This window comes from Protopterus annectens, chromosome 5.part1, assembly GCF_019279795.1.
Source record: "Protopterus annectens isolate FY-2018-M chromosome 5.part1, PAN1.0, whole genome shotgun sequence".
Lineage (NCBI taxonomy): Eukaryota > Metazoa > Chordata > Ceratodontiformes > Protopteridae > Protopterus > Protopterus annectens.
In genome coordinates, this window is record NC_056736.1 from 308542397 (window position 1) to 308566073 (window position 23677).

Sequence of the window (23677 nt, forward strand, 5' to 3'; positions counted from 1 at the left end):
TAAGTACTTAGTCTTTTTGAATATAAAAGTGTTTTCTTGTATTTGTTAACCTTAATTTTCACTCCAAGCTTCTTTACTTAATCTATTGCTAGTTTTTTGCCCACTCTTAAGTATCCCTTTTTGCTTTTATCCCTCAATACCTGTCGGTAATCTCTAGTACCATTGTTGGTATGGCCCTTTCCCTTTACGCTCTGCGGTAATCTTCAGTACCATTGCTGGTATTTCCTTCCTTCTCTTCATTTCCCTTCTCTAAAAAAAAAAAATCTTTCCTTTTTACCTTTTCTGTATCCTTGGATTTTTGTATTTTTGATAGGATGTCTGAGAAAAAAGTGGCATCGGGCTTTAAACAGTGCAACAAGTGTAGTTGCAAAATGCCTAATAGTGATACCCGTGCTTTCTGTGTATATTGTTTGGGAGTCCCCCATCTTTCTGTACAGTCTCCTTGCTCTATTTGTCTGGGGTTCAGTTCCCCGAACTCTTAATGAGAGAAGAAACAAATTGATTTTGAATGGCCTCCTTAAGATGCGCTTCTCAGATGTTATCTCTGTTGTAAGGCTCACCACTTTCCAAGAAAGAGCACAGAGAACATAAAAAGAGACTGCATTCGGTTCCTTCTTCACCCTCCCAAAAATGACTTCTTCGGCTCCAGAGTCGAAACCAGTTTCTTCGGCACTGTCTTTGGTACCATCTACAATCACTCTATCTTCAGTGCCTAGTTCGGCATGACTATTTCTATGTCTACAGCACCAAGCCTGCCAAAACTACAAATTTTGACATCCACACCGATTACGGCACCTGTTACCTCCACAGCACCAAGCTTACCCACAGTGTCTGCAAGTTTAGACACCTCTGTCACACAAGTCTCTAAACTCGAGACATTGGTGTCATTAGACCATGCTGCACGGACCCAGTACTCCCCTTCAGTAGATCCTTTTCTTGGCCAGCAATTTAGCCCTTTTTTAGAATGGCCAGAGTCACTGTCTGGGATATCCACAAGATCAACCAGGAGACTTTTGGAACTTGATGTGGTGCATCTTTTGGACCAGCTGCTGATGGCCAGAGCTATTGCTACACCTTCTAAGACACCATTCCCCTTTGAACTTGGGAATTTATCTTCATGGACTCCAGCTTACTCTCCTCCTTTGACCTCCTTGCCATCTTCGAAGTATTCGGCACTGATGCCCTTCTCGGTTCCCACTTCTTCAGTGCCACTAGTGGATCTCATCGTTGTTGCCCCGGAGTGCTCTCTTTGGCCTTCGACTCATTCAGAGCCGGGCCATCTTCAGGTTCAGAACTGGACTGCGGACTCCTTGGTACAGCTTCGAGTCTTTCTATGGTGCCATCTGTAACAATCCCAGGAGCACTGTTGATACCGAGTCCCCTTGAGGCTCCGTCCTTGGGAGTGGGTTCTTCGGAGCAGGGTGTGTCCCTGGTTCCGAGGTTGTCCTTCTCTGTTCCAGGCTTCCATCCCTCTTTGAGTGGGCCAGCTTTCCAAGCAATGGAGAGGGCCCTTGTCTGTGCAGGCAAGCCTTTGGCGCCGGAACCCCAGATATGTCCTTCCTCTGAGCTGCAGCTAACACAAGCCACTGCTTCAGGCCATCGAGCACAAGAGCCTCAGGATATCCTACTGCAGGGTACCCCTTCTTCGGAGTCTTCTTCAGAAGCTCCCACTGAAGAGGTACCATGCAAGAGGAAGCATGTGGATTCCCCTGAGAAGTCTTTAACCAAGGACACAGACTGCGATGAAGGGGAGGTTTCCCCACGGTCACCCCCTGATGATGTTTTATTTGGAGATATCCTTGAAATACTGAAACAGGGGGGTGACCAATCCCTCCTGTGAGGAGTCCGTGTTCCTGCAGGCTTTTCATGCTTGACCCTCTACTTCCTGGGTGACCCTGCCTGCAGATGACCTAGTTCAGCTCATTGTGCAGTGCGCTTGGAAGAGTCCTTACACCAGTGAACCAATCCCACGGAGGCTTGACAAAATGTTATCTCCTCCTGAGCAGCACCCTCACTGGTCTAAGGTTCTTCCAGTAGATGCTATGGTGGTGGCGGCTACCACGAAAAAGATACTGGCCGAGGAGAGCCAAACTGTTCACTCCCCAAACAGGGAGTCTCGGGTGGTGGACAGATTAGGGAAACGAGTTGTTGCATTATCGACCTGTGGTGTTAGGTCTTTGAATTATCTGGCACACTTCACCAGGCTTCAGAGAGATTTAGTTGCCTAACTCTCCGAAACCTTAGCAGGAGCAGTTTCTGATGAGGTCCGTGATAGTTGCCTCACAGTTGCGGACTCTTTTTTAAGTCTTTCTTCTTTAATGCTCCAGTTGAGGCCTCTTCCTTGTTTGGCCTGAAAGTGGAAGACAGATTGGCCAAGTGTGAGAAGGATGGTAAGAACATGTGTGCCGTGACCGTATGTTTTTACACTCCTCAGTATCCATACTCTAGGAACCAGAGGAGCGTAAAGATGTGGCACAAGAAATCACAGGGTCCTTTCAGTGACACACATGGTGAGTATACTCCCCAGGGCAGAGGGGGTAACTCATCCGGAAGGCATCCCTACAGGGGCATTGGGGGTCTGCGTAACCAGGGCTCCACAGATTCTTTCTCTGGGCAACCCTGTCAGCATTCCTGTGGAGCGGCCCGACTGCTTTCCTCTGGACGCAGTTGGGGGATGTTTTTCCTTGCACCTTTCTGTCTGGCTAACAATAACAGATCTACGGGTGCAATGGATCATAACCAGAGTATACCACGTCCCATTCAGTCTTTACTCAAGGTCACCAAGTCATATTTCCGACATTCCACCCAGTCAAAGGGAAACAGCAATGCTATAAATTCAAAAACTGCTTCAAAAAAGAGTCATCCAGACAGTCCCAACAGACCAGATAGGATCTGGATTCTACTCAAGATTCTTTTTAGTGCCAAAGAAGACAGGGGACTGGAGACCATTTCTGGATCTCAACATCCTAAACAAATTTGTCAAACAGGAAAAATTCTGAATGGTCACGATTCAGTCTATCCTCCCTTTCTTGGAGAAAGACGATTGGATGTGCTCAATAGATCTTCAGGATGCGTATTTCCACATAAAAATGGACAAGTGCTCCAGAAGATTTCTTCACTTATGGCTAGGGGCCGATAACTTTCAATTCCGCGTGCTGCCCTTCAGACTCTCTACAGCCCCTAGAGTGTTCACCAAGTACATGGCAGTGGTAACAACTCACTTGAGACTTCAAGAATTCCAGGTGTTTCCTTATCCAGATGATTGGCTCCTGACCACCCCCACCAAGCGTCTACTGGAGATAGCTCTAGACTATACACTCGATCTAGCAGAATCGCTGGGAATCTCAGTAAACCTGGGAAAGTGCAACCTGATTCCCTCTCATTCCTTAGAATTTTTCAGGGCAATTTTCAACACAAATGCTCACCTAGTTTCTCTCCTGGACCACAGACTACACAGGATAAGATCCCAAATACGGGTGATACTCTGTCAAAATCTAGTTCCAGCTCGAACAGTGCTTCAACTCTTGGGTTCCATGGTTGCGTCTATTACCATAGTGCTCTCTGCAAGATTACACATGAGAATTCCCAATGTCTCCTTCTAACTCAGTGGTACCCCTTACAACATCCCTTGTCCTTTCAAATACAGATAACTCAGCGATGCAGGCAGGATTTAATGTGTTGGATGAAGCCAGAAAGACTACAGTGGAGTCAACCCTTTTACCCGCAACAGCCCAGGGCCACAGTGACTACAAACGCTTCCCTGATAGGGTGGGGGGGGGCTTTACTAGGGGAAGACAGTCCAGGGCACTTGGTCAGACATATAGGCCCATCTGCATATCAGTGTCCTAGAACTGAGGTTGGTGCTTCTAGCGTTGCAAGCATTTCAAACCATTCTTTCATCAGGGACTATTGCTATTCATTCAGACAACATGTCATTAGTCTGGTACATCAGCAAATAAGAGGGAACCCACTCCTACCCGTTGTGTCGAGAAACCATTAGAATTTGGCAATGGGCGATAGCTTCCAACCGCTTTCTTATTGTAACGCATATTCCCAGGAGTTCCAATGTGATGGCAGACAAGCTGAGCAGATGCATCCTACTGACTCATGAGGGACACTCTAATTCACAATTAGCCCACGGGACTTCTGTATGCCTTCCCTCCCTTTCCCCCGATCCCCCAGTTTCTAAAGAAAGTCCTTCATTTGAGAAGCAAAATAATCCTCATTGCTCCTTACTGACCACAACAAGTTTGGTTTCCCTTCCTTTGGCCTCACCTAGTAGATCATCCATGGATTCTGGATCCAACCCCAGAACTGATCTTGCACTCACAAGGGTTGTCTCACCTAAACACCTCCAGTCTCAAGATGGCAGCTTGGTTTTTCCACTTCTGGTGATCGCCAGGCAGAATAACCTTACCTCCCCAGTGTGTAATATCCTTCTGGCTTCACATAAACCATCCACCAGGAAAATCTATCTCAGCAAATGGAAAAGGTTCCTTTTTTGGTCCCGTCAAAGACAATTAAACCCTTGCTCAGCTCCTGCTAGTGTGGTTTTGGATTATTTAATAGGTCTTCTTCATTCAGGAGCAGCAGCCTCAACCATTCGAGTACACTAGGCTGCTATCTCAAATTTCCATAATGGGTTTCGAGACTCATCCCTAATTTCCCATTGTCTCTGCAAAACTTTCTTAAAAGGTGTCTTACATATTAGACCACCCTTTAGGGAACCCATCGAACCTTGGAATTTAACACTAGAACTTCAATCCCCTGACACATTCACCTTTTGAACCTGCCCTGGAAATCCCTATTTTTGTTAGCTGTCACATCAGTCAGACACATTTCAGAGCTTCAGGCTCTGTGTATTAAAACACCCTTACATAGTATTTCATAAAGACAGAGTATCACTCCGGAGCAGTCCTTCCTTTCTGCTCAGGATTATCTCAGACTTGACAGTTAACCAAGTGATTGACCTTCCAGTCTTTTTCCGCAACTATTAAAACAAAGGAGAGTACTGTCTTCATTAGTTGGATGCTCATAGACAGTTATGTTTTTACCTGGAGAGAGCGAAGTAAGTACGTAAATCAGATCAGCTATTTGTGTCCTATTCAGGCCCGAAACTGAGAAATCCTGTCTCAAAATTAACCTTGTCCAAATGGCTGAGAAACTGTATTTCCTTGATTTACCAATGAAATAATATTCCTGTACTAAGCAAAGTCAGAGCACATTCTACCAGATCAGTAGAAACTTCTGTTGCTTTTCATGCAAAGGCTTCATTGAATGATTTTTGTGCAGCTGCAACTTGGGCTACCCCTCATACCTTTATCACTCATTTCAAATTGGATTTGGCCTCCAGGGGAAGAGCGTCTTTTGGTTCAGTGGTGCTCAGGAACATCCTTCCATAAATGCCTCCCAGGACTAAAAGTAGCTAGTTACTCTGTCCCATCAGTAAGGAATGAATAAAGATTAACAACTTCAGATAAAGAAGTTATGTTCTTACCATAATGTTCCGTCTGTGTTGTTCATCCTCATTCATTCATTATGTCCCACCCTCCTTCCCCCTCCTACTCCTGCTTTAGGGTTTCCTGCTGAGAGACAGTCTCTGCTTTACTTATAACAGGCAAGCTCGAACTGAGGTGACAGGGAGAAGGGCATTGTGGGTAAAAGCTTAGCTCAAGAGTTTTTTGGCTGTCACGAGCTTGTTACAAGGCTGACTGTTCCGAGGACAGAACTGACACCCATCAGTAATGAATGAATGAAGATGAACAGTACAGATGGAACTTTGTGGTAAGAACATAACTTTTTTTATATAAGTAGAAAGATTGTTATGCCATGAGATCATATATAGAACTGAACAGTCTTGGCAGGTAAAACCTGTGTCAGATGTTGGTATGAAACAATATTTATTGTTTAAGTGTGGAAAAAGGATCTTGTAGCTAGATTTTGTACTACATAACATTGTTCTGTGACAGCTTAACATGTAAAAACTCCTTCTGTTGTTTCTGCAACTGTTCCACACTACACTTCCTTCCCATCTCTGATTTCCCAGCCACCCCTCATGGCATTACATTTATAGGACTGTTCTCCACCAACTTCCAACCCCTCTTAAAGGCATACACATAAATATAGACATATCCTGGGCACAAGAATGCACACACAATTCCTAAACCATCAGTCAGTATTTAAGCACTTTAACTTTCTTTCCTCTCCTCTCTTATATTTACTAACTAACCACAATGATAACAAATTACCCCATCCCACTCACTCAGCTATCCACTCCTAACCCTCCTTTATTCATAATCCCAATGTTTCAGCTCCTCTTTCTCTGACATCTCTCTCTACAAAGCTACATACAGTGCTTCTCTTAAATATTACTGCAGCCTTACTCTTCCTGTTTTATCACCTTGCAACTTACCATACGTCACTCAGTCTTGTACACATTACTCCCACTATGTGCGCCACCTGTAACCATTCATGTCACCCTACTTCACTACTTATTGCTTCCAGTAGACTCACCCAATCTTTACTTCAAATTCTAATTCTAAATTCTTACATGTTGTTGTTGTTGTGTCTTTCGGCTTTTTCCGGTTAGGGGTCGCCACAGCGGAACTCCGGTCCGCTGATAATTGGTAGTTGATTTTTACAAGCCGAGTTACCAGCCCTGACGCATTATGCCCATTCACGCATGTCTCCACACAGAAGACGCTCTAGCTGAGAGTCAAACTGGACAGCGTCTTACTGTGAGGCGACAACACTACCGCAGCACCACCACCGCGGATACTAAATTCTTACATGTACCACACCAAAATAAAACTAACTGCTACAGTTAAACCAAAACAAGCTTATCAGACATACCCATTTTCTCTTACTACTCTGGGGGATATTCACATATTCACCCCATCCCCAGCCCCTCTTCCCATCCTGACTCCCCAGTTGCCTCCAAAAATCATCCCAAGCCAACCCCTCATACTTAGCCCACCCATTTCCTTCCAAAACAGGGACTACACCACTATCACCAAAACCATCCAAACCCAACCCACCTGTCTGAACCTCACCCAAAGAGCTTAAATTAATTTCCCTAAATATGCTTAGCATTTGTAATAAAATTTCAGAATTCCATGCTCGGTTGTCACACAATACACCAGATATTCTTGCCGTAACCGAAACATGGCTAAAACCCCATGTACTTGACTCTGGGAAAAAAAAAAGGTGGTGGAGTAGCTTACTGTACCCTGACTATCTTGAAATCCTACCCTACAATAAGCCTCCATAATGCTGACTCCTCATTTCCCATTTTAAACTAAATAACCATAAGCAACTATGTATTAAAGTACTCTATATTTCCCCCAGGTAATAATGCTACAACCCTAGAAAACATCCTAAGTTGGATCTCGTATGCAGTTTCTAATGAAAAGATAATCCTAGGTGAAGTTAATCTCTGTTGGCAGATTATCTGCACAAAATATCCATCAGCTGGCCTAAACCTATTTGGATTGACTCAACTCATTTCCTCCCCCAGACATTATAAATATCCCAAAAACAGTGGCTCAGTTCTCGACCCGATACTGGTGTCGATTCCACTAAGTATTTCCCAGTGGCACCATCTCTGATTCCCTCAGCAATCATCTCCCTGTATATGCAAACAGACTCTGTACCCATCATGTCAAACAACACTTAGAACTTCCTGTAACCTAATTAATTTTAACCCTGATGCATTTAACAGAATTCTAAGCTGCTTTAACTGGTCTATCCTGAAAAATATTCCACTTGATGAAGCTGTACACAAGTGTAAGTCCCTTTTCCTGAAAACCCTCAACCCTCAATAGTCTGTCTCCAAGTAAAACAAAAAGAAGAAAGAATAAACATACTCACTGGTCATCCACTGAAAGCAGGCAAATATTGTATGAAACAGAGCTTTGAAAGAATGGTTAAAATGTAGATCTCCCCAAAATCTACAACACTTTAAAGAACTACATAACCGTACTAAAAGACAACTTATCCCAGACAAGAAAATCTACTTCAGTAGCCCCTTACTAAATCAATCTTCCAACCCTAAAAAAATTCTGTTCTTCTATTAATAATGTACTTTACCCTGGAACATCCACTACTCCTAATCATGCCCCAAATAACACTCTTCTCTGAAATAGCTGCTCAAATAAACATACATTTTATAAAAAGCATTAAAGCCCTTACTAAAGATTTTCCTCCTAACAATCCTGACATGCACTTTCCATAGACAGCAAAAGCAAACATCCCTATTTCACCCTAAAACCCATCCCAACCTATGACATCAAATTGGTGCTATGTGTACTGAAATCCTCTCCTCTTCAGCAGATAATTTCCCAGCAAAATACATAGCCTAACCTACGACCCTTCTAATATACAGCTCTATCAAGAAGTCATACATTTCTTCTCTATGGAAAAAAAATCATCTCCCTTCATAAAGGAGGAATCTCATCTGATATAACCAATTTCAGACCTATTTCCATATTATCCCCTTTGTCAAAAAATCTGGAGAACTGCATTTACAGACCACTTCTTCAACATATTTTTCAGGAAAAGCTCCAGACCCCACATAGCACATAGCACTACCATGGCCTTAATAACTTTTACTGATACTATTAACAAAGCCAGAGATTAAAGTAAACTTGTTTCCACTGTATTTCTTCATCTGTCTAAAGCTTTTGATGTAGTCTCTCACCAAAACTCCTCTACCTACTGTCTTCCGTTGGTCTATCACAACCCACACTCTTATGACTTAACTACTTAACAGATAGATATCAGTATGTGAAATGGTTCTTCACTTTTTCTCCCTTGCTTCCTGTCAGTAATCGTGTGCCACAGGACTCTATTCTTAACCCTGTACTTGTTAATGTATTCCCTAACTATTTACATAAATCCTCTCAGCAAGCTTCCCTCATAAAGAACGCTAATGATTCTACTCTAATATGCATTTCTGGCAACTTAATACATTCTCGGAGAATTATTCAAGAAGCCTTTAACTCTTTCGAAAATTGGCTATGGATAATCACCTGCTACTAAATCCCAAAAAAACTAAATTGCTTCCCTTTTTTCCAAAATCCCATTTCCCTGAAAAAAAAAAATTTAAATTTCTTCCTTAAATAATATCATGATTGAAGTTACCCCACATACAAAACTACTTGGCATAAAAATTGATGATAAGCTTAAGTTTGATTTACATATCCACAACAGCATGAAGAAGACCCATCAAAAACTAACATCCTACATAGAGTAAAGAAATTCCTTAGAGATTCTACCAGTGTAACTGTAGCTGCCTCTTACCCTTTCTCCTATATGGAGCCCCATCATGACCAATATACAAGCCTCACTTAATTCTAAACTTGAACAGTGCTATAACAAAGTTGCCAGATTCGCTTGCAACAAACCTTACCAGAACCACCAAGGTTTAGCACTAAAAACTCTCAACTGGATGTAGCTTCCTCAACTCCTCTTATACTCAGCTCACCTTAACTAATAAAATCATCACTACCCCATCCGCCTGCGCAGCAGTTAGAACCCTGCTCCAATACTGTTGTCCAGATCGTTCCCTGTGTTGAAATAATAAGCAACCGCTTACCATCTACATACTACAAAGGGCTGTTGGAGTCAGTCTCCATTCCAGTAGTGTAGCTAGAACTTGGTATAAAATTCCTGGGTCTATATTAGAACATTGAAGTTTCAAAACTTCGAATGTTCTAATATCGACCCCTATTCAGCGAAAGCTCAAAATATCGAATATCGAAGCAACAGAAAACCAAATTTTTTCCTAGGGAAAGAATTTGGTTGTCCGTTTCTGTTGCTTCGGTATTTTCAGCGCTGTGGTGGAAAGTTACGGGTCGGGTTCAGGTAAGTGTGTGATTGAGTGCGGGTTAGGTTAGTTAAGGTTAGGTATGTGTGCAATTGTGTGGATGTGAGGGTTAGGGCGAGTTAGATGAGTTAGGGTTAGGGCGTGGGTCAGGTAAGTGTGCGATAGTGACGGACCTTAGGGTTAGGGTTTGGGTTAAGGTAAGTGGATAGTTAGTGGTATATGTATAGTTTAGTGTGGGGTTAGGTGTGTGTGTGTGGATTGCTGTTTGTTTGATGTGTTTGTGTTGTGTGTATGTGTTTTGGAACAGCAAATTTTTTCCCTAGGAAAAAATTCGCTGATCTGTATGTTCGATGTTTTCAGCTTTCGCTGAATAGGGGTCGAAATTAGAACATTCGAAGTTTTGAAACTTTGATGTTCTAATATAGACCCAAAATTCCTACATCAGTCAGGTCTGTCACACACCTTCATCTTTTCAAATCATTACTGACTCATTACTTTTCTGCCTCCTGGCTTTGTCCCTGCTTCTCATCTGGGACATAGGTCTATAACACCCTCCATCGGATTTCTTATACCTCACTTTAAAACACTAAATCACTTAACCTGCTTATGCCCTACTATTATCTCACTTTATTGTACTTGTAAACTACTACAACTACTACTGATTAGGACAACCAAATTAATATTCTATCACTGCTTTTCTGTTATCACTCAAACTTGCTTATTTCCTTGAATACCTCACTCTATTGTATTTCTTAAATTACTCCTACCTATCTTATATATCCCACTTCTATCTGTAAAGTCTCAGACAAGGCATGTCAATGAAATGTGTTTTGATATCAATACAAATTTTATTATACTAACTGTTATGATATGTATTCACTGAAACTGCATTATAAACTTTATTGTAAATATTGATTGCTTTAAATATGATACCTTGGAGCTTTTCTATGTGGGCCTCCACTGAAAATGGGTGTCTGTGCCCAGCTGGAATTTTCCAGTAAACAAATGTCAATAAATAAATAACCGAAGGAAAACACCAGGAGGAACCCAGAGTGTGTTCCTGTAAATGGAGTCATAAACTACTGAGAAAAAGAGAAAGAGACTTACTTAAAGAGACTGTAAACCAGAAGCATAGTACTGGTTTGAAGGTACTTGCTGTGAATTTTTGATAGTCATAAGACTTGCTAGTGAAGAATCTGAATTTTTAAGTTCTTTTCTATAATAAACAATGCTGTTTCCCAAGACTGGTACCTCTGCTATCTTCAGTGCTCCATGTATGTATATATGCCCAGTGGTGCAGAGGTTAATTGTCACCTCACAGCAAGAGATTCTCCAGTTCGATTCTAGGATGGGATGCTTTCTGTGCATCTCTTGGGTTTCCTCCAGTTTCCTCCCACATTCTAAAGACATGCGTCTGGAGTGTTTCTCCCCAGTCTCCACTGAAAACAGGCTCTGTCCTAGTCGGACTTTCCCGGTCTTGTGTGTGTGTGTGTGTGTATATATATATATATATATATATATATATATATATATATATATATATATATATATATATATATATATATATATATACATACATACATACACATACACACACACTCATACATACATATATATGGGACCACTTTTAAATCCCGAAATACCAAAATCTCGAATTTTGAGATACCGAACCCAAAACATCGAGATTTCGGTTTCTCGAAATTTAAAAGTGGATAAAAAACAAATTAACTAAAATAAAGTGTTTGCAGGGGAGCAAGCACCCCTGCACCCCCACCCCCCTACTTAAATATACCAACTCCGAGATCACGCTACAGTGAAGAGAACGGTAAGTGGAGCATTACCGTTCTCTTCACTATGGCGTGATCTTGGAGTTGGTATATTTAAGTAGAGGGGTGTGGGGGGATGCAGGGGGGCTTGCCCCCCTGCAAACACTTTATTTTAGCTGTCTTTATTTTTTTTCCACTTTTAAATTCCGAGATACCGAAATATCGATGTTTTGAGTTCGGTATCTCAAAACTCAAGATTTTGGTATTTCAGGATTTAAAAGTGGACCTCTATATATATATATATATATATATATATATATATATATATATATATATATATATATATATATATATATCTTATAATACCTGTGTGTGGAGGATGCAGTATTGTCAAGCTCTATTTTATTTTATGCATGATTTGATAGGCGTAAAGTAGATTTCTTGTTTTCCTGCCAAATGATCCATCATTTCTTGGGCCAGTTGAACCAAAACTGTAAGTTAGAACAGTGAGAAGTTCATTCATTCCTTCACTTTTTCTAGCTGTCAAAGTAGTAGTAGTTTGTTTTAGTCTTCTAATATATTCCATGCTAAGCTCTGTTGTCATTTGTACATGCCATTTTGCTGCTTGTTTATTCTCAAATAAATATATACTTACTGTTTTCCAATTCTTTTATGTCACATTCGTCTTCCTGATTAGTATGTTATTGCTGCTTTAGTTTTTTTCTACTATAAATGGTGATTTTGCACATTTGTTAAAAACAGACATCGTTTCTCTATCATCTGAAATGTTATGATTACTCATAGTTTCACATTAGTTTGTTTTTGGAATAGATGTCAGCTTATTAAATAGTGGTATACTGAAAGTCATAGTACCAAATACAAAATCCTGAAATGACAAGATGTTGAAATTTTATAGTGTTGAACTCAAAATACTAATAGCATGCATTACATACATACATTGCACATGCAATGCACAGTCAGCAAACAATTATCACTCCCCATTAGTGAAACTGAAACAAGTGCTAACATGGGTCCTGCAGGGGGCAAACTCAACTTTGTACACATGTAGGTGAGTAGGTATTTTGATTTCAACATTTTAACATTTAGACATGGACCTGTTTTTAGATGAGCTATGTTTAGAGCATCCATAAAAGGGGATAAAATGTTATTTGACAAGATTGTTTTCCTGAACTCGGACTGTACCCATAGCTTAGTCTTTTAAGTAAACAACTTAATAGATTTGAGGACAAGGCAAACAACCGTGGTAACAAGTAATCACCCTACAATATTCTCTGTCTGATTCTTACACCTGGAATAGGAATTTGCCCATTCTCATGGCTGAGTTGTAAAGTGGTTTCACAAATTTTTCATAGTAATTGCAGTGTAATTTATCAGTGTTTTGCATCTTGTTTATCTGTAAGCATTCTATAGTCCAGGACACTGGAATGCTGTCAGATGCCTTTTTTTCCCCCCTAAGATCTCCATTCCATGGAAAGACAGTCATGACAGCCATTATTCGTCAGCTCATGCATGCACTCAGGTCTCTCAGCAACAAGTACTGTTATGACTGTGTCATAGTTCATGTTAGTGTGAATGACCTGAGACGTACCTCACTGGCTTACATGAGAGACATGGTTGAGCACTCTTGAGTATGTGTTCCAGGCAGGTATGTCCTTAACCTTGAGCAGCATACTACCCTCACCTAGAATGATGCCACATTGTATAAACAAAAAATGATTGATTTCAATAATTGGCTCAGGTATTGGTGTCATTCAAAGGGGATCCAGTTCCTGTCAGCCTTGGAAGCCATGGTCAACAAACCTGTCTAGTTTGCCAGAGACGGATTGCACTTGGCACCTCTAGGCTTTTGGTTCCTGGCAAAGGCTCTTGCCTCCTCATAGTGCCTTTTTTTAGGCAAGGTCTCGAAAACATTACCGGCATGAAATTAACCAATCAGAACAAAATAAGTATCATGCTGCTAAATGCTAGGAGCTTAAACCAAGAAACTGCACTCCCTGGAAGCACATCTTTCACTGGAAGATGTAGATGTCTGTGGAGTCACAGAAATGTGCTTCAAGGCCTCCGAGTTACTCCAGGCCCGGTTTACATTGGGTAAGACCCCCATTCAAGTCATAGCCAGTTATAGATCCCCCTCTGTGGGTCACGACATCCATGAAGCCTACTCGACCAAACAGGAGACGATCCAGAATTTACTGAACACACTGGTTATGGGGGATTTCAATTATCCCACCATCAACTGGGAAACCTACGCTAGCCCTAACTTGCTAGCACAAAGGTTCCTTGACTTTAACTCTAATGCCCTTGAACAAATTGTCCATACCCCGACAAGGGGAACAAACATTCTGGATCTGGTCCTCACCAACATGTCAAATAGATGCACTGCCGCAACTGTTGGACCCTCATTAGTTAAAACTGACCACAAATCAGTCACCTTTGAGCTGGCACTAACACCAGAACTCACAAAGGGTGAAATCAGACTAAAAAAACTTCACCAAGGCAAACTGTACCCTCCTAGGTGAAGTTCTAAATGCATTCCAAGCCCTACTCCAAGCTGAAAGTGGTAACGACATAGAAGCTTACACTCGAGCCCTTTACAATCATTTGCATAAATGTATAAACTCGGCCATACCAGAAAGAATTAAAGCCAGAGCCCCAAGTAAAAACAAGCTGCCATAGTGGACATCCAGCATCAACAGATTTTACAATAAATGCAGAAGGTTGCTGTTCAAGAAAACAATGGCATGGCCCCAACAATGGAAGAACACGCTCCTCTGCCTCAGCAGGCAAATAAGACATGTCAAATCCTGCAAGGGCTCTTTTGAGAGAAACTTAGCAAGTACACCCAAGGATAACCTTATGGCTTTTTACAGCTACGTATGTAACCTAAAGGGTAGGACCCAAGCATGTGCAGAACTAGTGGCCAATGGTATCACACGCAATGACCCCACAGAGATAGCAAACCTGCTAGCAAATCGGTTTGGTGCAAATTTCACTCCCTTATCCCCTCCTAACTTACAACAAACCTTCCCCCAAACCCACCCTCCATATCTGAAGAGCAGGTCCTCAAAGCCTTGTCCCTGGCAAAAAACACAGCCTCTATGGGACCAGGCGACATCTCAGGCTGTCTTCTAAACAGGCTAAAACTTGATCTAGCATCATCACTAAGTACCCTCTTCAATCATAGCCTAACCACAGGCTTTGTCGCTGTGAAATGGAGAACAGCATCAGTTATTCCCCTATGCAAAGATGGTCTAGCAAAAGACTAAGGGAATTAGAGACCCATAAGCTTGACCAGCCTCATCTGTAAGGCCATGTAATGTAACATTATGGACCTCATAAATAAAAACATAGGTGACCTCCAAACCCTGGATCCTACCCAATTCAGCTTCGTGAAGGGCAGATCCTGCCTATTAAATCTGGTGGATTTATTTGAAAATATAATCAAGGTTATCAACAAGGGCACATCTGTGCACCCTGCATACCTCGTCCTGGCAAAGGCATTTGACACAGTCCTACATTCAGGCATTACCTATAAACTTAGCAAACTGAATGTAAACCCCTTTGTTGTAAGTTGGGTTACTAACTGGCTCATAAACTGGACACACATTATCAAAGTGGGTGACTACACATCAACCAGCTGACCTGTTACTAGTGGGGTGCCACGGGGGTCAGTGCTGGGCCCCCTATTGTTTGGTATATACTTCTCTGAAGTTCAGTTCAAAACTAAGAGGTTGTGTCTGACCAAGTTTGCAGATGACTACAAATTAGGTGCAATCATTGAATCCCAAAACGATGTCTGTATACTCCAGGAGGGTCTCACGCAGACCAGTGACTTGTGTATTAGTCACTGTCTCAAACTGAATGCAAAGAGATGCATCATCATTCCCTTCGACATAATGTCCCCTCACACTATCACATCAACAACAATTCCCTAAATACCCATGAAGTGGTAAGGGACCTAGGATCACAAGTTGAGTGTGACCTTAACTTCGGCCACCACGTGTTTACTGTAGTATGGAAGGCTTTCTACATAGCACACTTGATTAGTAAAGGCATCGCCTTGAGAGTAAAAGAAGTTTTAACCGCATTTACTCTGCACTTATCTGGCCCATAATTGAGTATAAAGCCCTGTTTGGCATGTGCCGTACTAAGCACCTGCAGCAATTAGAGAGACCTCAGTGGTTTTTAACAACAAAGATCATGGGGCTCCAGCGTGTAACTTACACAGACCAACTAAAGTCCTTGTCACTATACTCCGTATCGTATAGACTTCTTAGGGGAGACTTATGCCTGGCCTACAGAGCACTCAAAGACCCAAACCTAATGAACTTGCTGCATATCTGGAAATCAAATGGGACTAGGGCTACCCATTCCAGGAACCTAAATATGGCCTGCAACTTAAATATGACATGCTGCAGGGACAGATTTATCTCCCACCAATTTGCCAAGTCTTTGGAACAGGTACCTCTATGACACTGTTCAAGATGAACTTGGATGAGTGGATAGGGCACTGTAAATTCTTACCAGAAATGGAGCCCACAACCCTCCTGGACATTGGCAGTCATCACTAAATGCAGTCTTGGGTATTGACTAACATTTCTATGGTATTACATTGGGATGAAACAGCTAGGCTTAAAATGACCTCCTTGTCAACAGCCTAGTAATCTCCTATGATTAAATATCTTCAGTAAAATAATATGATTAAGTTAACAGTCACACATACTGGTGAAATAGACTCAGTCATTTTGGAAATAAAATGTAAAAAGTTAATGGAGAATTGGTAATAACTTTTATGACTAGTCCTTAACAAATTTTATGCATATTACATTGCCAGGTAAAGTTTTATATCTTTTGATTTTAAATGATTGAAAATGTTTGATGCATTTTAATGCAATCTACTTTTATATAAAAGTGATATATTGACAGAATTATCTTTCATTCTATCCAGCCATGAAGGCACAGACTCCACAGATAATGTAGAAGATGTAGTTGTGGTACTGAATAGTTTCAAAAGTAAAATCATCAAAGTCCAGGTAGGTAAAATGCTAAATTTCATGTTTAAGTCTTGTGTCCGAATGTTTTTACATTAACAAGCATTATGTTATTACATATTGCTTTGCACTAAAATCAAGTTTCTAAAATCACTTGTTGCACATTGTAAACTTGTTTATTCTCTATGATTGTGGTTTCTGTAACCCTCATCCATTTACTGACTGTATTTTTACTTCACTTATCAACAGCAGGGGAACAGCATACTAAAAATGAAAAGAGTGTCAGAATTATCCAGAACACTTTAGTCTGTAACATAACTCAGGAAATGAAAAAAAAAAAAACAGAGAAACTAGTGGTCTTAAAACTTTGTTGATGATCTCAGTCACAATAATTCCCAAAAAGTCTTGAAATCCAGGTAGTTTTCCAAAGCAACAAGCCTTTATCCATCACACACAAGTGATCTTCAGTAACAAAAATATTTCTGATTTCCTCAATGACGCTTATCTTGCATGCAGCTGAGGGTGTTTCAAGGGTGGCGGGTTCAGGCTAGTGTGATTTGGTGGAGCCTTTCAAGTCCTCATTCATTAGTGCTGCCTTTGACGACAGTATGTTGTTTGGCCCAAAAGTGAAGAACACACTATCCAGTTGTGAAAAAGATCGAAAGACCCTCTCTGCAGTGGGCATACTTTTTTTGACCCATCAAAGATCCTGTTCTAGGAATCAACTGGATGGAAAAAAATGTGGTTCAGGAAGTCACAGGGTCCTTTTCAGGATGCACATGGAAATAGCTCCCCAGTGGCAGAGGAGAGAACTCAAATGGATGATAATGCCCATGCGGCAGGAGTGGCCTGCAAAACCAAGGGTCCAGAAATTATTTTTCTGGCAGACCCTGTCAGTGCTCCTGAAAAGGAGGCCTGATTGTCTCCCTCTGGAGGCAGTCAGGGGTCAACTATCCCTGCACCAGAGAGCCTGTCCAGATTTAACAAGAGATACTTGGGTGCAAAGGATTATTTCCAGAGGGCATATAATTCTCTTTTCCCTTCCAGCTCCAAATGTATGCAAAATTCCCAATATTCCACCCAATCAGAGGAAAGAAGCAACACTAGAAATACAAAAGCTGTTAGAAAAAAAGTCATCCAAGAGGTCCCACCAGACCAGGTAGAATCCAGAACTTATTCAAGATTCTTTTTAGTGCCAAAGAAAACATGAGTGAAGACCAATTTTGGATCTCAATGACTTGAAAAAGTCATTTCAACATGCAAAGTTGCAGATGGTCACAGTTCAGTCCATTCTACCCTTTCTGGGCAAGGATGACTGGATGTGCTCGAAAGACCATCAGGATGCATACTATTACACAACAATTAACAGACAATTCAGAAGGTGTTTATGCTTCCTGCTGGGAGCCAGTCACTCTCAGTTCACAGCCCTGCCTTTTGGCCTCACCACAGCTCCCAGGGTGTGCACCAAATGCATGGCAGTAGTAGTGGCTCACTTAAGACTGCAGGGATTCCGAGTGTTTCCATATCTAGATGAGTGGCTCATTACCACCCCGACCAGGCATCTCCAGTTAATGTTTAGTGGTCAGACTGTTAAAGACTATCACAACGATTTCAGTCAAGCATTGTTTAAGAAAAAAGCTTGTTCAATCCCCCCACTCACCCTATGATTGCTGCTTTTGAAAAAAAATATGTATTGTTGAAATTTATACAACAACCACAAAAAAAAAAAAATAAAAAAATCAATATTATAACTTAAAACAGGATGAGTGGAAATTAATGAATAATTTTAAGGACCAGTGGTAATTTAAGAATAATGAGGCTGGATAAGGGTGGTGGGGTTGTCATGGTAGACAAACTTGATTATATAGGTGAAATGCTAGACATTTTCCATGACACAGAGAAACACATAGAAGTTTCAAGAAATGAGGTGTACATTGCAAACAGGAAAATAAGTATATTTTTAGAAGATTCCTTTATGCAAGGGACTATTTATGAAAATATTTACAACTTTCTCAACAATCCTCGCCCATTGGTTCCAACCACCCTAAGCATGCCCAAAGTTCATAAAAATATTCTACATCCTCCTTATAGGGTGATAGTAGCAGCCCACAACAGCGCCACTTATTCCCTAGGTGCCTACATTGAGTGGCTCATACAGAATTCTGTTAGACCAGTTGAATATCTCCTTAAAGACACCTGGGACTTTCTCTCTAAAATTAAAAAAAGAATGTTTCACAACTATTAACATTGTGAATTTATTCATGTCCATACCCCATGAGAAGGGTTTAAATTTATTTTCTGAAGCAATTAGAGAACTTACTGATTTGAGTAACACTATGGTTAATTTCATTATGCAGGTTATGGAAATTATTTTAGAAGATAATTTGTTTTCCTTTGAAGGTGAGTTCTTTAGACAGACCAGAGGTGTAGCGATGGGTGCAAGTTGTGCACCCATCTATGTCAGTCTGGTTTTATAAGTCTGGGAGGCAAAATATGTTTTTAAAAGAATTTTTAAAAATGAATGGGAAGCTTATTTTCGGTATCTGGATGACATATTTATATTATGGAAGGAGAATTCTCATTGTATACAAGAATTTTTATGTCATCTGAATCAATCTTCCTCATATTTTAGGTTTACCAGTACTTTTTCCGACAGTAGTATTGATTATTTGGACATCACTTTATATAAAGATAAACACAACAGTTTCTTTGCATCAAAAATTTTCAAACTATTGTGTAGATTTCCAGAGTAACCACCCACACTATGCAAAAAATAATATATTCAAAGGACAATTAGTTTGAGCTGCAAGAATGTGTTCCACCATTTCTAATTTTGTATTAGAAGTGAGTAAGATCACAAAGATGTTTTTAGAGGGGGGTTACCAATTGGAACTAATTTTCAAAATAATTGAAGAAATGATACAGGGATGGGGGTAAGATTTAAACCACTACTGAGTAATATTAATTACGCACCCCATATCCCAGTAACAAACGGGTGTTGATGACTAATCCTACCAACAGTATGGTGATACCTTTTGGTTATGGTTCAAAGGAAGTTGAAGGAATTTGGTGATTTTTAGGGTAAATCCTGAACTATTTGAAATACTGGGAGAAACCCCACAATTTGTATATAAGATGGGTAAAAAATCTTAAATTTTTCTTTGAGCACTTGAAATTTCAACTTCAACTTAACCATAAAGCCACCACTAGGTGTGAATCTTGGAAAAAATGCTCCTATATTTTAGAAACCTACAGAATATTCCCTTTGATATTTTGTTGAGGAATGAGAACTGTAAACTAAAGGTATTATTTGCATTTCATGCTCGAAATGTGGATTTTTTTATATACATAAAATGGAAAGGCAATTAAGAAAGAGAATTTATGAGCATCTTTATGCCATAGCAAGGGGGAACGTAAATAAACATTCCTTAACATCATTTACAATTCATACATTTAAGTTTTGTGTCTTTACCACTGTAGGTTTTATTGGTTAATTGGTTTTAATTTTTAACTATTGATTAGAGACTGTTAGCTAATTTGATTGTGAAGTCTAATTAAATCCTGTGTAATTTTGGGAACTTGTTCTGAAGAAGTCCCTATACTCATTGGAACAAAAGCGCTTGACTTTTTAATAAACTGAAAAACAGTAGAAGGATGCTCCAATGTAGCTCGCTCAGCAAAATACAACTAAAAACAAAAGATAAGCGATGCTCCACACCGTAAAACTTGACTGAACAATTTATTTAAGACTGTGATAGCGACAAAACAACAAACAGAAATACAGAGGACAACCACTTTCAGCTATTAAAGCCTTCCTCAGATCCACATTCAAAAACCACTTCAACATAATATAAAGCTTCTATGCTTTCAGCTATTAAAGCCTTCCTCAGATCCACATTCAAAAACCACTTCAACATAATATAAAGCTTCTATCAGCCAATGACAAATAATATGTAAATATCATGTTTTAGCCTAACCAATAAAGGTGCTTATACAAGCAACTTTATCATCCAGTGTACTTGATTATTCTAATGAACTTTACCTAATCAATAAAGGTAAAGATGTAAATCAGACTTCACTTTCCTAAATATCATTGGCTTAAGCTAGCCAATAGAAGTAAAAATGTAAATCAAACTTCTCTTCTGTATAGATCGATAGTTCACATCGCATTTATATAAGAACCTACTTGCCAATATCATTTTCTAATACTTTGGTAGTTAAAATACCTATAATATGCAAAATTCACTTAATAAAAACGCACCCTTAAAAGCATATATTAAAACATAAGCAAGCCTTACATTTGCTAAAATCTAAATACTTAAAATGAATGCATTAGCCGGGAATCGAACCCGAACCTCCCACATGTTAGGCGAAAACTCTACCACTAAACCATTTTGAATTATATAAATAAATAATTTCAAGCAAATTAAACGAAAGAGCACTGGTATAAAATAATCTTACACACGTTTGATAAAGCAGTCTCTAGCTTAAATTTAATGCAATGCCCGGGAATCAAACCAGGATCTCCCACATGGCAGGCAAGAATTCTACCACTAAGCCACTTTGAATTTTGTAAATAAATAAATAGTTTCAGGCAAATTAAATGAAAACGTGCTAATATAGAATAATCTTAGATCACTTAATAAAAATATAGCACATAATAGAGCAATATCAGGCTTAGCAATTATTAAAAACTAAATACTTAAAACATAAGAGCTCCTTGATAAAAAACAGTGACAAAACCAATAGAGGCATAAAGGCGGCTTTTTATGAATTAATTCAGTAATTAATGTAAGTAATTAATGACTGCTGATACCAAGATAAAAGGTATAGTAGGGTCATGTCCAACCTTCCAATTCAAAAATAAGAAAAATTTGAAAAGACTATTATGCTATAATGAAGGGATAGGTCCTTATCCTGGTAGAAAGAGAGTTCCATAGGAACCAAAAAATGTGGGTTTTGCAAAACTTGCTGTGTAATGAATTGTACTAAATCATTTACACACCCCAATACAGGGAATGTACTTTATTTTTTTGGTAGTGCTAACTGTGATAGTAGAAATGTGATTTATATCGCTACCTTTACAGTTTGTACTGCTTTTTATGTAGGCAAAACCAACATGAAAATGAAAGAAAGAATTTCCAAACATCTATCATATATAAGGACCAAGAAAGAAACCAATGCACTATTTGCCCATATAAAAAGGAATGAAGGTCATAATTTTCTTTTCATGATTATATCCCAGCTAAAACCTAATGAAAGAGAAGGTGATTTAGTTAATCTGACTGAACCTGAGGAATCCAAGTGGATTATGAGACTGCGGGCCGACCACCCTCCAGGACTGAATGGAAGTGTACCGATCAAGCCATTTTTAAAGAATAGAAAAATTGTTCAGTTTACCTCTTAGCCCAGCTAGTATAAATATGCTTTATAGTTTCTTAATTACATAGTTTATATTCTGCTCATTATATCTTCCATTGTACTATTATCATGTTTTAGTGTCTATGGATGAACTATGAAATGGGAACTAAATATAGGCTTTGACTCTAGAATGAAGATTAGGACTTATGCTTTTATCAGCTACTGAATTAATTCATAAGAAGCCACCTTTATGCCTCTATTGGTTTTGTCAGTGTTTTTTATCAAGGAGCTCTTATGTTTTAAGTATTTAGTTTTTAATAATTGCTAAGCCTGATATTGCTCTATTATGTGCTATATTTTTATTAAGTGATCTAAGATTATTCTATATTAGCACGTTTTCATTTAATTTGCCTGAAACTATTTATTTATTTATTTACAAAATTCAAAGTGGCTTAGTGGTAGAATTCTTGCCTGCCATGTGGGAGATCCTGGTTTGATTCCTGGGCATTGCATTAATTTTAAGCATTTAAGCTAGAGACTGCTTTATCAAATGTGTGTAAGATTGTTTTATACCAGTGCTCTGTCGTTTAATTTGCTTGAAATTATTTATTTATTTATATAATTCAAAATGGTTTAGTGGTAGAGTTTTCGCCTACCATGTGGGAGGTTCGGGTTCGATTCCCTGCCAATGCATTAATTTTAAGTATTTAGATTTTAGCAAATGTAAGGCTTGTTTATGTTTTAATATATGCTTTTAAGGGTGCGTTTTTATTAAGTGAATTTTGCATATTATAGGTATTTTAACTACCAAAGTATTAGAAAATGATATTGGCAAGTAGTTTCTTATATAAATGTGATGTGAACTATCGATCTATACAGAAGAGAAGTTTGATTTACATTTTTCCTTCTATTGGCTAGCTTAAGCCAATGATATTTAGGAAAGTGAAGTCTGATTTACATCTTTACCTTTATTGATTAGGTAAAGTTCATTAGAATAATCAAGTACACTGGATGATAAAGTTGCTTGTATAAGCACCTTTATTGGTTAGGCTAAAACATGATATTTACATATTATTTGTCATTGGCTGATAGAAGCTTTATATTATGTTGAAGTGGTTTTTGAATGTGGATCTGAAGAAGGCTTTAATAGCTGAAAGTGCTTGTCCTCTGTATTTCTGTTTGTTGTTTTGTCGCTATCATAGTCTTAAATAAATTGTTCAGTCAAGTTTTACGGTGTGGAGCATCGCTTATCTTTTGTTTTTTGTTTTTTAATAAACTGTGGATATCTACTGATTATTTTTTGGAAAGTTATTTTGGAAAACCTGAGACTTCAAGCATTGATTTCAGTGTGGGTAGCTGTCAGTTAAGCATTTGTCTGGTTGCTGGTTTTATTTTTTTGGCTTCACTTTGACGCTGAGTGTTTTGTTTATTAAAATGGTTTTCCATCAATGGGGACAGCCTTGCTGCAATCTTTTTGCTTCTTCCCTAAACAACAAATGCAGCTGCAACTTTGCCTTAATCCCCCCTCTGGGGGAATCACCATGGGAGGTGCTACTCCACGAATGGCTCATCTGGGGTACTTTATACATACCTGTCAATTTCCCTAATTTGAAAATTCCTACAGAAAGCTGTCAGGTTGAAGAGCAAAGTTATCTTCATTGCACCTTACTGCCCTTGACAGATTTGTTTCCTCTTTCTTTGGCCTCATCTGC

At 39.4% G+C, this 23677-nt stretch overlaps 1 protein-coding gene across 2 annotated transcripts in view; it reads left to right on the plus strand.

The window, feature by feature from the left end:
* UGGT2 (UDP-glucose glycoprotein glucosyltransferase 2) overlaps positions 1 to 23677 on the plus strand; it is a 4352373-nt gene that overhangs the window by 3119008 nt on the left and 1209688 nt on the right. For both annotated transcript variants that reach the window (XM_044072987.1, XM_044072988.1), the window contains exon 31: positions 16562 to 16646. In XM_044072987.1, coding sequence (XP_043928922.1) covers positions 16562 to 16646 — 85 coding nt within the window. The remainder of the gene's footprint in view (positions 1 to 16561; positions 16647 to 23677) is intronic.